Below are 14,255 nucleotides of genomic sequence, written 5' to 3'. Positions count from 1 at the left end.
ATTTATTAGACGTAATATTAAAGTAGATCTTTACAGAATTAAGTTTTATTTAAGTTCCATTTTACACAAGCTACCATATGCCGTAGTCAGAAATTGTATTAAAGGTATTAAGACTGCAAATCAAATTCATTTATTTAGGGGTACCAAAATGAAGTGGCTCATCTCTAGTGCTCATCAGTATTGTAAGTGTATTGTTCCGTTCGTCCCACAGGACCATCATGGCAGAGGGAGGAGAGGCATTCAGTTGCCCTCACATGCTCTGCAACCTCTTTTAGACATGCAGAAGTCCTCGTGTCTCTGTGCTGCTTTTAGCTGTGTTTTCTGTGAGCTGAATGCAGCACATGCTCTTTGGGACAGTATTGGAGTGTTGGCAATGCAGCCATTGACTGGGTAAGGTTAGATATCCATGTATTTTAACTAAAGCTTTAAAAAAAATACAGGTTTTTCAGCTATAAAAAGAAATAGTGCACATTTCAGTAATGATGCCCAGTAAGGCATTCACATATGAGGTGGAGGTGATCTCCCAGTCCCACTGCTACATTTCCATTCAGCATTCAAGCACCTCTGCCTCAGGGGAGCCTTTTCTGACTGAAAGATGTAAGTGCCATTTTGATCACCTTTAAGAAGTAGAAAATTGTATCACTCTCTTTTCTGGAAGTAAAATTATTTCTAGTTTAGTTGGTTTAGATTTTTTAGTTGATAAAAAGATCTGGATGTAAGTGAAGCACAGCCACAAGTGCAGAATTCCATAAAAACACAGAATAACCACAGAAATAGCTGAAAATATTTCTGTAGTCCTTAGCTCATTCTTTCAATGGAATTTAATTCAAGCTGGTTTGTACAACAGGGTTTTTTTCCTTACTGGTGTAGATTCTGCGTCATCAATTTCTATAATTGGATTTTACTATTTTAAATTTTAGATACCATCTTAAAGCAGTAGATGAGTGTACAGTTGTTCTCCTTGCTTGTAATCTTTCCACTCCCAAATTCTATTCCCAAAATGCACCCTTTTTGCAGGTTAAAGACTAATAGCACCAGATCTTCAAAATCTTTTAGCTTCTTTCTGCTGTGGAAGTTCTGGTATCTTTCTCTTTGGGTAGTGATAGGGGATGGGACTGACAGAGAGAGAAGGGAGGCTGGAAAGGAAGATTGCAGAGCAGTGAAATTCCCTCCATCCTCCCCACTTCCAAGCTGGAGCTTATTCGAAATCAGTACTTCCTCTTAACCATTTCACTTGCAGCAGTAGGCAGCTTTTATATCCCAGAGAACATCTTGGTCATTGGAGGGCACAGGTAACAGAGGATCCATAATAGCTGACTTTCTGAGATTGGGAGAGCAGGGAAGTGTGTCACTGGCAGGCAGCTGAGCAGTTCAAACCACATCAGCTTTGGGTTTGTGATATGAAATGTATGTATTGCAAGGTTATTTAGTAGGCTAGTTTACTCTCTTATTTAAAAAATATCTTTATATTTTGATTTTTATTGATTTTTGAAGTTTAAAAACAGACCTTCCTTTACATATGGATGTTTTTCTGAATGCGTTTCCTGAAGGAAGAGGAAAATGTGTCACCAAATACAAGGGATCTAGTATTTAAAAAGAGAGATGTACTCAGAGAACTATATTTTTCTTGATTGACTGATTAAAATGGAAATAATGCGTAGCTGATAAGGATAAAAACCTTGAACCTTACTAAGTTTTAAGTTTGCTCCAAGGACTTTGATTATCCTATAACAACATATTCATGGTAATTTTTATATGAACACAGAGATGTCTTTTGGCACAGATACATGGCCAACAAGATTTATTTTCTGCTTAATCAAACAAAAATAATCTTCCAGTGCTGTGTTAGGATCTGGCCTGTGGCATGAATGAGAAAGTGGTATAGCAAAATGTCACAATATTGATTGCAATTATTAACTTTAAGGAAGGGTCATATTGGATGTCTCAGGCTCTGAACTCAGTGGTGTGAACGGTTCCTGATGAGATTAGCGATAAAGATGTCAAGGCAGCAAGAGCTCTGAGATGATGTAGTGTGCTTACGGGGCACTGTTCAACAAAGGGGTTTGGAAGTAGTCTGATAGTAACCATTGCACAGGGCCAGCAGCTCCTTTTTGGGTAGGACACAGTTCGGAAGAAAGGATGAGATTATTAAATTCTTTCACATTGTGGATGTAAAGAGAGGATTGGCATTCAGTTTTGAGGAAGGTTCAGTAAACTTGGAAGACAAATACTTTTTATACATTCATATTATGGCAGGAAAAGAAACTATTCTAGGAATATGAGGAGAACTAGAGATTTATGACATGCAGAAAACTTATGTTGTGTGCATGATGATGTGTTTATGATTGAGTTAATCTCAATTTAAAATGCTGAAGTTGTCAGTAAGAATTAAATATTCTTAAATAAGAGTGGGAAGGGAAAATGGCAATGATTACATTTAAAGAATTAGGAATTCCTTACGAATTCTGGGGTACTTTTAGAACACCTGAGCCTGACTGGCATTCAGTCTGCAAGACATGCAGCTAGGACTTGGTATCAGCCTTGGCAAATCTCAGTCATACAGACTGTACTTTCTGTAACACAAACTGTCTTTAAAATTGATTAAGAACAGTAAAATAACTGAGGAACAATTTTAAAATACAGTGTTAATGAAGTCTGACAGTAAACAAGCGTTTCTTTCATAGCACCCTCCTGTTTAATTCCCTGCCGAAGGAGGCTCTGCTGAGGTTGCTGCAGACAGCCGCGTGCTGGGCGCTTGTGTGGCTGCAGAGCAGCACTTCCAGCAGGATGCGGAGGAGCCGTGCGCTGCGTGCGGTGTCAGACCAGCGGCGTGGGCTGAGGCTGTGCAGAGGGGGACGCAGAGGCTAGCGCTGAAATTGGGAGTAGATCTGCTCCGAGTTCCTGTGTAGGTGCAACCCTGAGAGACTCGTCTGGGTTTGCTAATTCAGCTATGTAACTTTGAAATATGTTGTTCGGAGTGTCTCTCTTGATAATTACAAACAAACAGATAATCCCAACAGTCTTGCAGATAGTAAAATGTTTTCTGTAGTTTCAATGTAGTATTTTTACCGACAGCTGGTAGAAGCAGCTTATTAAACTGCGTAAGCAATTGGCATGCAGTGCAAACTTCAGTTTTACTCTCTGAATCTTAAAAGCATTAGATGTTTCTTCCAATTTAATATCTGCATAATGGATATGGATGGCAGGATATGCTGCTCCCAGGCAGCCCTCAGCAGCCTCTAACAGGCTAGTGTAGACTTCCAGAGCAATGGCGTTTTTCCGCTCATGTTATCCATCTTGTGCCAAATATGCTGAGCCTCAGTTTTTGCACAAGGCTCTAATACAAATTGTGCTTTGGTCCTGTTTTACCCCATCTCTGCAGGCCATGGTTCAGGCCCTGGGGTGGAGCAGGCGGTGTGTGGACGCCATGTGACTCACCTCGCTCCTGCTCCCCTGCTCTCCTCGCTGGCTCTTGCTCTGCTGTAGCAGTATGGCAGAGGAGTCCTCAGTCTGCCTCTCTCTTTTTTTCTGTTTTAATTTTTTTTTGATCCTTTCATTAATGTTCCTCCCATTGTAAAGAACAAGATGGAAATTCATTCTTGGGCCATTGCTGCTGATTTCCTCCAGTCAGGGAATCAGTAGAAGAGCACCATTATCCCTGAATTTCATACTGGCAGCTGTGGAAGACAAAAACTCCCTCCCTGTTCATGCTGGCTATGGTAATTCTTTAGCCTCCTGTGCAGTTTATGTGCAGTCCATTTTTTGGCAGGTATTCTATAAGCACGTTGCATTATTTCCTCTCCTACTTTTCTGCCTTCTTCTCTCCTCCCCCTTGGGTTACTCTCTGGAAATGTTTTTTCAGTTCTTGTATCTGCTTGCTGATGCTGCACTTTGATTTGCTTGTTAACATGGTTGATCATTACAGAAAGCGATTTTAAATGACTGTTCAGTTATTACTTGTACAGGTGAGCTGATGACACAGGACATCTAAAACTATGTGAAATACCTGAATTAGGAAAATGCCTTCTACACTTCTATTATTTTATCCGTGTTTCAGAAGGGAACAAACAGTTTACAGCTTTTAGGTTTTGACAGCTTTTAGCACTTCAGTGGATGCAGGGTAAAATAGTTCCTTCAGGCTGTAGTCCATTACTAACTCCCTGAATTTTCAGTGAGGTTGGGCCTGTGTTTCCCTTGTCAGAGATGAGCAGGCATCCTCAGCCAGGGCTGTGGGTTTTATAGAAGCCAGGCAGCCCTTCTTCTGTATCTTCAAGTCACTGAATTTGGTCTTTTGCTAGAAGGTCAATCTTGTGAACTCACACATTTCAACATTATGAAACAGGGGTGGGGGCTTGTTGCTTGTGGGTTTTATTTGGCTTTTTAAAGTTCCAGTTTTCAAATCTGCTCATTTGGGAGCCTGCCCTTTTTGTTATCTTCTGGGCTAGAGGTACAAACTCACTGTGTGAGGCATCATGCTGTTTTAGCCCATCATAAGCAAGATACTTAAAATCATAAGTCTACTGTATACCTGCAAAATGAAGAGAACAGGTATTTTGTTAGCTCAGAATTTCATAACCATGCGTGAATGAGATTTGAGGGAAAATATTCTTCCAGTTGTTGTAAATAGCTGGATGTTTTGGGTTTTTTTCTCCATCTCTATGTTTTGTACTGTCTGAATATTAATGCTTCAAAACAAAACAAAAAAAATCAAAGCATTTGGTACTGTCAAAATGGTTGTGTTATTTTTAACTTCCTTTTCCTTGTAAGTGCAACTTCTTGAGGCAACCCACTGAATTTTGGTCAGTGGGTTTCTACAAGAATAGTGAGATCACATTGCTGGGCTGTAATACTCCTCTGTGGCCTATTTTACACTATGCCTATTAGATAACACCAATACCTAAAATTCCAAAAAGAGAAATCTCACTAAGCTTCTGAGCAGCTCCTTATTTACATTAAATAAATGTATCTTTAGGTGTTACCATTTTCTCTAGTATGTGCAGCTAAATAACTGTCATCATTTCTGTTTATGGTTTCGTTTATCTGGTAGAAAAGAGTGGTGGAACAGCTTCGAAAGAATTTGATAGTGAAGCAGGAACAGCCAGACAGCAAATTTCAAATACAGCCATTGGCACAGTCAGAAAACAAACTACAGACACCACAGCCACAACCACTACAACAGCTACAGCAACATCACCATCAACAGCAGCAGCAGTCCACGGCACCCTCTCCAAACGTGATAGGATCACAGGTAAAAAGCTACAATTCTTTTTCTTACTAAAGGTGAAGCTCACTGAAAATTAGGAAATGTGCAAAGAGAAAACCACAAATTTTCACTTATGCCTGCTAGTGTACCAATATGAATTTCTTCTTCTATGCATATGCAGATATCAGTCTTCTGGGGTTTTTTTGGCAAAAATCTCCAATCTGAGTATAAAAAACTATGTACTGTTTAAAAGTTGAATCATAACCCCACAGAAAAGAAGGGTGGCAGTATCACCTTTCTTAAAAATAAGTGAATGTTTAGCAGATGAGCCTATCTTTTCCATAGGTGCATGAATGAGTCTGACCATACCTAGTAGGTCTCAAGAAACAGTAAATACTTTACACACACTGTATGAGGTATATGATTAGAATCCTTTATTTTTAAATGGCTAACAGAATGCCCTCTACAAATGTGAACAAAATGCAAGAAAACAGGTCCTTTTCTTTCTGCTTGGTTCTTTTTAAACAGATGTAATTAATACCAAATAATACTTACCTGAATTTTCAAGGATTTGTCTAAAAGTGTACAGTGTTAATTGCAGAGTTCAAGTTTTAGAAAATAGTATCTTTATTGCGAAGGTGAACTGAATTTCAGTACAGTATAGGATTAGAGACATAATCCCAGAACTCAACAGAGAAAGTGGTTTGCTTAAGAGGAGAATTTCAAATTTCTCCTTTTCAGATATTTTGATTTACAAAAGTGTACTGAAAAAAGCAGGGAGGCGTTCTGTAAAAAGAAGTGTATATTAAGTCTTTTTTTTCCTATTGATGCAATCTTAGGAGCTCATGTTTACCTGGATAGGCAGATGGCAGAATTCACCCATGAAGTTTGCTTTATGCACATTGCAGTGAATCACACCCACAGCTTTGACCAGTTGTGGTTCTCATCTTCCCTTTTTCTGAAAGCAGAGAAGAGAGAAATGGTTGGGCTGTTAGTTCTCTTGTTAATTCAGCAAGCTGGTTTGGATGCGCTCTAAAATGCATTTGTGAAGCTTAGCTAATTGTATTTTTGAGAAAAGTATATTGAAGAAATGAAGCAAACCTAACTAAGGAAAATGCATTTTGAGCAGCAGCATCAATATCAAAGCTAAAATGGAACAAAGGAGCAAATATTACTGTGTCCTAAAGTATTTATAGGCAAACAATGGATCACTGTTTCTCAGTGATCTCTGTTTCTCAGTCAGGAAACATGAGAGCAAATACAGTTTCATGTGTTTCTCAGTATTCCACACTTTGCATTCATTCATTAACTTCCAGGTCATCTCCTGGGTTGTAAAAATTGAGGTTTTGTTCAAAGTTAAAGAGCCCTCTAGCGAAACAGACAAAAAATTGCTACACTCTTCTGACTATCACTGGTACAGTAGTACTTGGAAAGTAGTTACAAATTGGAAGGCAGGTTGTCCTGTCCCTTGGATAAATAAGCCAGCTTTTATCCTTAACACTTTTTAAATTTATGTTGGTAAAATACTGAAGTATCCTCACTTGTTTCTGCACACATTTTGCATCTAAAGTTGTGCCTCTGTCTTACTGTCTCTCAAGCTCTTTCAGCAAAGAGAAGTCAAGTATTTTGTCTCTCTATGAAGTTTTTTCTTGCCTGCTTTTGTAAATAACACATTTTTCAAGGCTATGTCAGTACAGAGAATGCTTTCAATGATTGTTTTTGGAGTAATCAAGTTTAGGAATCAAGGTATAAATGCCATAATTAACAGTGACATTTTAATATACATAATATTAAAAGTCCAGTAAGAAGGGCTTTTAAAATTTTCATAAGCAGCAAGCCTCCTAAAAGATCATATTACTGCAATACTATGTGCAATAATGCAAACTCAATGAATGCCACTTCAGTATGAATTAATGCATTGACTACTTTTTAGAATAAACAATCTAATTAATACTCAGCAAAGTAACAGGGATATTCAAGCTCTGTGATCTTCTGACTGAAACTGTACTCTGAGTACTTGCAGAGTTAATAGAACCCCTTGAAAGAGTCACAGTCTTGTATTACATGATTGATTACACCTTTCTTTAAAACGTTTATGGCTGAATGTAATGCTTGTGAAAATGATACCACGTTACAACTCACTGGAAAAGCTTGAATAATGTTACTGCATTATAGGAATGGAGCCTCTTCTTTGGGGAAGGTGCAGCAGAGGTCGATAAACTCTTAGATCTCAGATAAAAAGTTAAGAAAATTGTGTCGCAACAAGGAAAATTTAATTATGTCTGGATTTTTCATAAATGTATGAAACTGAAGCATAAATTATCCTTTGATTTGACATTATACAGTGAATTTTTTCACACTTGTGCATATTTGACAGGGGACATAGTTTAATTATTATGAAATTAGAGGTGTGATGGTAAACTGTGTTTCTGTTTAAGGGAATAGTATTGGTGAAAATACTGAAGAATCCAACTGGAAATACATTATTTTGTTAGAAAAAAGATAAAGGTCTTGTACGATTAAAATCAAGTAGCCTAAATCAGGCATGTTCAGGACACAAAGACTGCCTGATGCCTGGTTTTCCGTTTTTTCTTCTGTAGAACCTAGAGCTGACATCAGGAGGCAATGGTGGTTATTTAGTACTAAGAGCCTTTGATCATGTCACTAAAGTTTTGAAGATGCAGTGCCGTCAGTGCAATGGATTTTTTACACCAAAGAGAAAAGAAATAAGATTATTTGCCGTTCTGTCGAGTGTCACTTGTCATGAGTTTTCTGTTCGCATCCTGTTCTGGTTTTATATTTAGATGCTCACCTTGTTGCTTTTTGAATGAGATTTGTAATGTCCATTTTCCTTAGCATTTGGAAGACAGTACCATTTACAAAACTGTGAAATGGTAGTTGCTTTAACTGTGGAATTTTGGACATGATGTATTGAGGCATTTCAGATAAATGCTGGTGTTACATGATTCAAAACCACTCTTTTTAAAACAGGCCAAGAGCAATCATGGTGTCAAATATATGTTCCAAAACTAGCCCATTCCACAGAAGTTAAACTTAATTGCCTGCAGCTGGACAGACTAACAGCCAGCTCTTACAACTTCAGGACAACCCTACTGATACTCTTAGGAAAGAAAGTTCAGTGCAAGATAACTGTGTGTGTCACTAAAGCTGAAACTGGGATGCCCGAAATAAAAATATATTTTTGTTTTTAAAGAAACCAACTTACGAATGTTTTTCCCCCTCTTTCTCTGATTGTGAGGATCACTGTAACTACAGTTTCCATTGGAAAATAAGAGTTTTACTTGATGAGAAGCTAGTTTGTTGCTGCGTTTCATAAACTTCCACCTTATAGGTTTGATATTGGCAGTGCGTGTTTGGAAGCAATATGAAACGGAAAGATCCAAAATGCATATGCCGCTACTACACTTAATTGTAATTTTCTCAGGAATTTGTTTTGCTACAATCTGCAATGCTGCAGGTGATTAAAACAAACCAAACAGGTGCCTCAAATGAGAATGCTTTCTAGCTATCCAATTTTCATAGGTGTAAGATAATGTGCTTGTCTGAACAGCAGGTAGATAGGCTCAGAGCTGCCTTTTCTTTCTCATGCTGTCTATTGTTTCTGACTAACCAACCCACGTCCTGTCTGATATGGAGTGTCTCTGTCTCTTACAGTGTATTTTCTGTTTCCCTTAGAAAACTGTAACTACAGCTTCTATGATCACCACTAAGACACTACCTCTCGTCTTGAAAGCAGCAACTGCGACCATGCCTGCCTCTGTTGTGGGTCAGAGACCTACCATTGCCATGGTTACTGCTATCAACAACAATCAGAAAGCAGTCCTCAGCACTGATGCACAGAATGCACCAGTCAACCTCCAGACAACAAATAAGGTCACTGGGCCAGGAGCTGAGGCAGTCCAAATAGTGACAAAAAACACAGTAACTTTGGTAAGCGTTTCATGTGTTTGCCCCGCAGATATGTATGGGTTTGGTTAACAAGAGGGCTATTGGAAAAAAATAAAAGTCAGGGTTTCACACAGAAAGGAGGATAGTAGGGACATGTTGTGAGTCTTCACTAGCTGACATTGCTGAAGTTATAATCTACGAGAAAAACATTTCTCTCCGTGTGGGTTGTTACTACTGTTTTGCTTTATAGAATTAAATCAGTGCTATCATCATCTCTGTGTAAAGTTTCCCCTGTTAGTAACTGTAGTCATGGGGCAGTAGTGATTGTTTTGCCCTTACTGAATCTGTATGGCTGTGTTCTGCAGAATTCCTACTCTTTTCTTAGGCAAAGGAGATGTCAGACTTTCTTCATTTGATCCGTTTGGGTCTTCGTCTTAGGATATTTTTGGGTCATTCTCTTGTTCTCTTTGCATGATAAAGTCTCTGGTGTTAGACACGTCCCTTAAGTCTGCCCACTACCGTGTCCTCACTCACCAGTTTTTCAAACACATAAACAGATGCTGTTTCTTTAAAAACCTGTATTTTGGAAGTACAAATTTTGTGGTTTGGCTACATCACACAGTCTTTTCCAGAATAGTTAGCCACCTAGAAATAAAAGAACCAGTGTTTCAGAATTGGATTATATAGGCTTCTTGGTCTGCAAACCAGGCATTAATTATATAACAAACAACATGACAGGGAAGTTTTACTTCTGAAGTAAAGGCTATGGCTTTATTAAACATAAATCCAGTTTATCTATATTTATTAAAATACAGTTTAATAATGTAAATGGAAGTAATTTTGCTTCCCAATGAAGCATTATGTTTGTGATCAGAATAGAGAAGACTATTTGGAGTTTTTTCTACTGTTCTCTTTTCCTGTGTCGTCCCTTGCACCACTCTCATCTGTCCTTTGTGTCTGTGCTTCATTTCTTTGCTGAATAACTTAGATTTGAGGAGGTAATTCTGTTTTAATATTAGTCCATGATTTATGTTTCTGTAGCAAATTTCATCCAAAAAATCAGAATATTTTTCTGAGCATTAATTAATCACTACAAGACCTTTTTGAAGAAAATTGCCATCTTATGTGGGTGGACAGAAGTATAGGAGGGTGTAAAATAACATTGACATTAATTTCAGAGACTCTCCCCAGGTACTCAGGTAGTGCTATTCAGTGGTTAATCACGTGGCAGCTCCATGCAGCTGATTTGAGTTACACAGGGAAGTACTTAGGTTTTCTTAAAATCAGATCTTAATTGTTTAAATGAATGGCCTACTTTTGAAAATTTCAAGCTGTGTATGTAGAGCCCCTCATAGTGTCATTAATATTGCTAAAGGAGTTGTAACTTCCAAATCTTTACTATTTGCATGAGATGTTCTCTCATTCTTCTGTATGCCATTCACTATGAAAAGACCATAGTTCATATAGCTGGGTATCAAAGTCTGTTATTATTTTCTGTCTGTTGTAATGTCATTTTTTAATGATTAAAACAAATATGAATTTTTATTATCATCAAATGAAATGGTTTTAGACTGCAGAGCACGGTTGTTAGTACAGCTGAACTAAAAGGAAATATGCCTGCAATTTGTGAAGCAAGGTGTGTAGGATCTAGAAAGTAAGGTTTAGTTCTGTCTTTAATACATTTCTAATGTGGAACCTCTTGCTGTGAAAAATTATTTACAGAGTGAAAACCAAGGACATCAGGTCTGAAAGCACATTCAGGCTGTTGATTTTGGTGAACAACTTCAAAGCTAAATTTCCTCTTACCTCTTACTGAGCTTTCTCATGTTCTTACAGCAGGTTCAGGCGACGCCTCAGCCCATAAAAGTGCCGCAGTTCATCCCTCCTCCCAGACTTACTCCTCGTCCAAATTTTCTTCCACAGGTGAGTATACAGAGAACAAACAACAGAAGGAGGAACTTAATTATAGCATAGATAGGAAAGACTTTTGATGAACATTGTGTTGTTTATTGATGATGTGCTGGAGAAGACAATCCATCCTCAACAGGTTTGCAGATGATACCAACTTTGAGGATGCAGTCAATATTCTTCAGGGTAGTGCTGACATGCAGAGAACCCTAGCCAAGGTAAAGGAAGGGGCCAGCTGGAATTTCTTGAGCCTCAGCATGAGAAAAAGGCAAAGTCTTGTGCCTGGAATGGACTAACTCCCTGCACAGGTACAGGCTGAGGACTGACTGGCTGAGGAGCTGCACGTCTTAAAAGGTCTTGTTCGACCGCAGCTAAATGAGTGTTGTGCCCTAACAGCAAAGAAGCCTATCAGCATATTGACCTGTATCAACAGGATCACAGCCAGTAGATTCAGGGAACAGATTATCCACCTTTCCTCAGCAATCATAAAACTGAGTCTGATAAACACCCTGCAGTTCTGGAAACCCTGGTTGATAAATTTGAATGAAGCATGGGAAGGAAGGCCACTAAGATAGCTGGCGGGGGGGGGGGCGGGGCAGGAATATATGACCTGTAAGGAGAGGTCAAGGAATATGGGCTCTTCCAGTTTGGAGAAGAGGCTTTAGAGAGACCCTAACAGCAGTGTTACTTCCAATATCAGCAAGGAAATAAAGAAGAAGCTGGAGACATTGGTGCTTGGCAGGAAAATTAGAGGCAATGCTCATAAATTGGAACAGGGAAGTTTTAGACTGCATATAAGGAAACACTTCTCTCTTTGAGGACAATTAGGAGTGGAAGAGGCTTCCCAGACATGTTGTGAAAGCTCTGTCCTTGAAGTTTTACAAGACTTATCTGGACAAAGCCTTGGGCCACCCAGTCTGCATTTAGTGTTGGCCCTGCTCTGAGCAGGAGGTCAAATTAGAGACCTCCTCAGCTGCCTTCCAGCCTGTATGAGATTGTGTTTATGAAATTTGTGTATGATGATTATGTATGATCCTGTTTGCATCAAATGAGATGAACCCATGGAATAGGTGTCATCAAAATCAAAGCATCACCCAAGGCCTTAAATCGCTCTAATTGTTGCTTGCTGCTCATGAGCAACAAAAAGGAAAAATGAGATGTCTCTAGATTATTCCCAAGTATTTCTGTATTGCAAGAGAGAGTGACCTCTGTTTTCAGGTGAGTAATAAAACTTGTGGTTTACTTTTTTCTTCATGATTTGGGAAGGACAGAGATTGCTTCTTTATGTAACAAAAAAAAATATCTTGGATGAACTACTTAATTTGTAGGAAATAAATGGTGCTGTGAATAAAAGTCTAAATCTTTTGGAAAGTGAGAAAGGAAAGTGAAGGCTGGTATCTGATTAAGATTTGGGTATGGTGAGATCTGTTGGAATGTGACCTAGTTTTTCATGGTAAAATGCTTTATGGAGTATTAAAGGCAGATAGGACAATAGGAATCAAGGAAAAGAAAAGCTTTATTTTTAAAGTAATGTGCTTTACTTCTTTACTCTGTAATGATATTATAAGGCCATTGTTGAATACAAACTTAACAATGGGGACAAGAAATAAGGAGGTATTGGTGATGGAGTTTTGGAAGATTCTTGTGGCTCTTTTCTTTCTTGTGAAATAAGAGAAATGACTGCATTTACCTGTACCTTCATCACTTTCAGTAAGGGATTAATATATAATCTTGTCACTTTTTTGGCTTATCAAGATTGGTTGTGCAGGTATCTAAATAACATATAGAGTTGACAAAAATAACAGGTATTGGCTGAAAAAAACAATTACTTGTTTCAGGGCACAGTCAACTGTTCATAACTTCTTGGAGGTTCATTACAAAGCCCTGAAACACTTTTAACATGAGCACCTCAGCTGTACCTGTAAATATTACATGGGTTTTTTGGCTTGTAAAACCAAGATGTTAATTTAGATACAGTAAGGCATTTGGCAATAAACATTCAGTATAAGTGTCTGTGTATCCAAATACCATTTCAGGGACAGTGACTATATATGCAAATGTTATGGATGGGTTTTATGTAAGTAGGCTTGAAAATGTGGTGCTTTTTTCTCTTAACATACTTAAGACAGTATGCTAAAATTACATTATCTAAAAAAAATCAAGCAGCCTCCTTCAGATTATACAGGATGAATTGAAAGACTTAGTAAAAAGTTGATCTGAAATACTGACATACAAATTTATCTTTCTTTTATTTTTGTAGGTTCGACCTAAACCGGTTGCCCAAAATAACATTCCTATTGCCCCTGCACCTCCTCCAATGCTTGCAGCTCCTCAGCTTATTCAGAGGCCTGTGATGCTGACAACAAAGTTCACACCCACCTCTTTACCCAACTCCCAGAACTCCATACATCCAGTTCGTGTAGTTAACGGGCAGACAGCAACCATAGCCAAAACTTTCCCTATGGCACAGCTCACCAGCATCGTGATAGCAGCACCGGGTACCAGGCTTGCTGGACCTCAGACTGTACAGATCAGCAAACCAAACATTGAAAAACAGGTACAGATGAAGTGTCTACTAATGCAAGATACTGGGTTTATTGCTTTACTGTGCAGGTTTGGAGAGAACGACAACCAGGGAGAAGTTTTCAGTGGATGCTGGAGATATTCATGTTCCAATGGCAGTACAAATTATGGAATGACTTGCAGCTCTTGGGATAGAAGTTACCATTGCCTCTAATATGGGCCATTGGCACCTTTTTCTCCTGCTTCAGTGTTTTTATGCTCCCTCTACTGTTTAAACGTCAGTAGTTCATAAGTGGGCTACATGCAGGGTTTGACTAGTATCTTGGAGAACAAGTACAAGCTGAAATCCATCTTCATATCAAGCCCTTTTGTTTTTCAAAGGGTGGTTATGTGAAAGGCAAAAATTGCACAAAATTCTAGGGATATTTAATAGGATAAATGGAGCCATTTCTTCCGTGATCCCTTGATCTTGCGATCTTGTGATTGGAGGCAAAATAGTCTCACCTTCTGTCTTCACCTTCTGAAGTCTGATAGTTCCCTGTGTCTAAATTGGATTGAATGAACAGAAAGGAGACCCTCAGAAGCAGAGAATTCTGTATATTTAGTTTTAAAGTCTCTCTCCAGAAAATCCTTCTGTAAAATAAATTTACCTAAGTCAGTGTGGATTGCAACTGAGAGTCCTTGCCAGTCCATTCAAGTAAAGCAATAATCT

At 38.5% G+C, this 14,255-nt stretch overlaps 1 protein-coding gene across 15 annotated transcripts in view; it reads left to right on the top strand.

Annotated features, from left to right (window-relative positions):
• PHF21A (PHD finger protein 21A) overlaps positions 1 to 14,255 on the top strand; it is a 135,287-nt gene that overhangs the window by 95,449 nt on the left and 25,583 nt on the right. For 10 of the 15 annotated variants that reach the window (XM_048305936.1, XM_048305931.1, XM_048305935.1 and 7 more), the window contains 4 exons: positions 5,048 to 5,248; positions 8,900 to 9,154; positions 10,949 to 11,035; positions 13,281 to 13,577. In XM_048305936.1, coding sequence (XP_048161893.1) covers positions 5,048 to 5,248; positions 8,900 to 9,154; positions 10,949 to 11,035; positions 13,281 to 13,577 — 840 coding nt within the window. The remainder of the gene's footprint in view (positions 1 to 5,047; positions 5,249 to 8,899; positions 9,155 to 10,948; positions 11,036 to 13,280; positions 13,578 to 14,255) is intronic. The other 5 variants (XM_048305940.1, XM_048305938.1, XM_048305943.1 and 2 more) reach the window with 2 other exon arrangements.

The sequence above is a fragment of the Corvus hawaiiensis genome, chromosome 6 (genome assembly GCF_020740725.1).
Source record: "Corvus hawaiiensis isolate bCorHaw1 chromosome 6, bCorHaw1.pri.cur, whole genome shotgun sequence".
Lineage (NCBI taxonomy): Eukaryota > Metazoa > Chordata > Aves > Passeriformes > Corvidae > Corvus > Corvus hawaiiensis.
The sequence above is the reverse complement of the archived record's forward strand: the minus strand, read 5'-3'. Positions and strand labels throughout refer to the sequence as shown.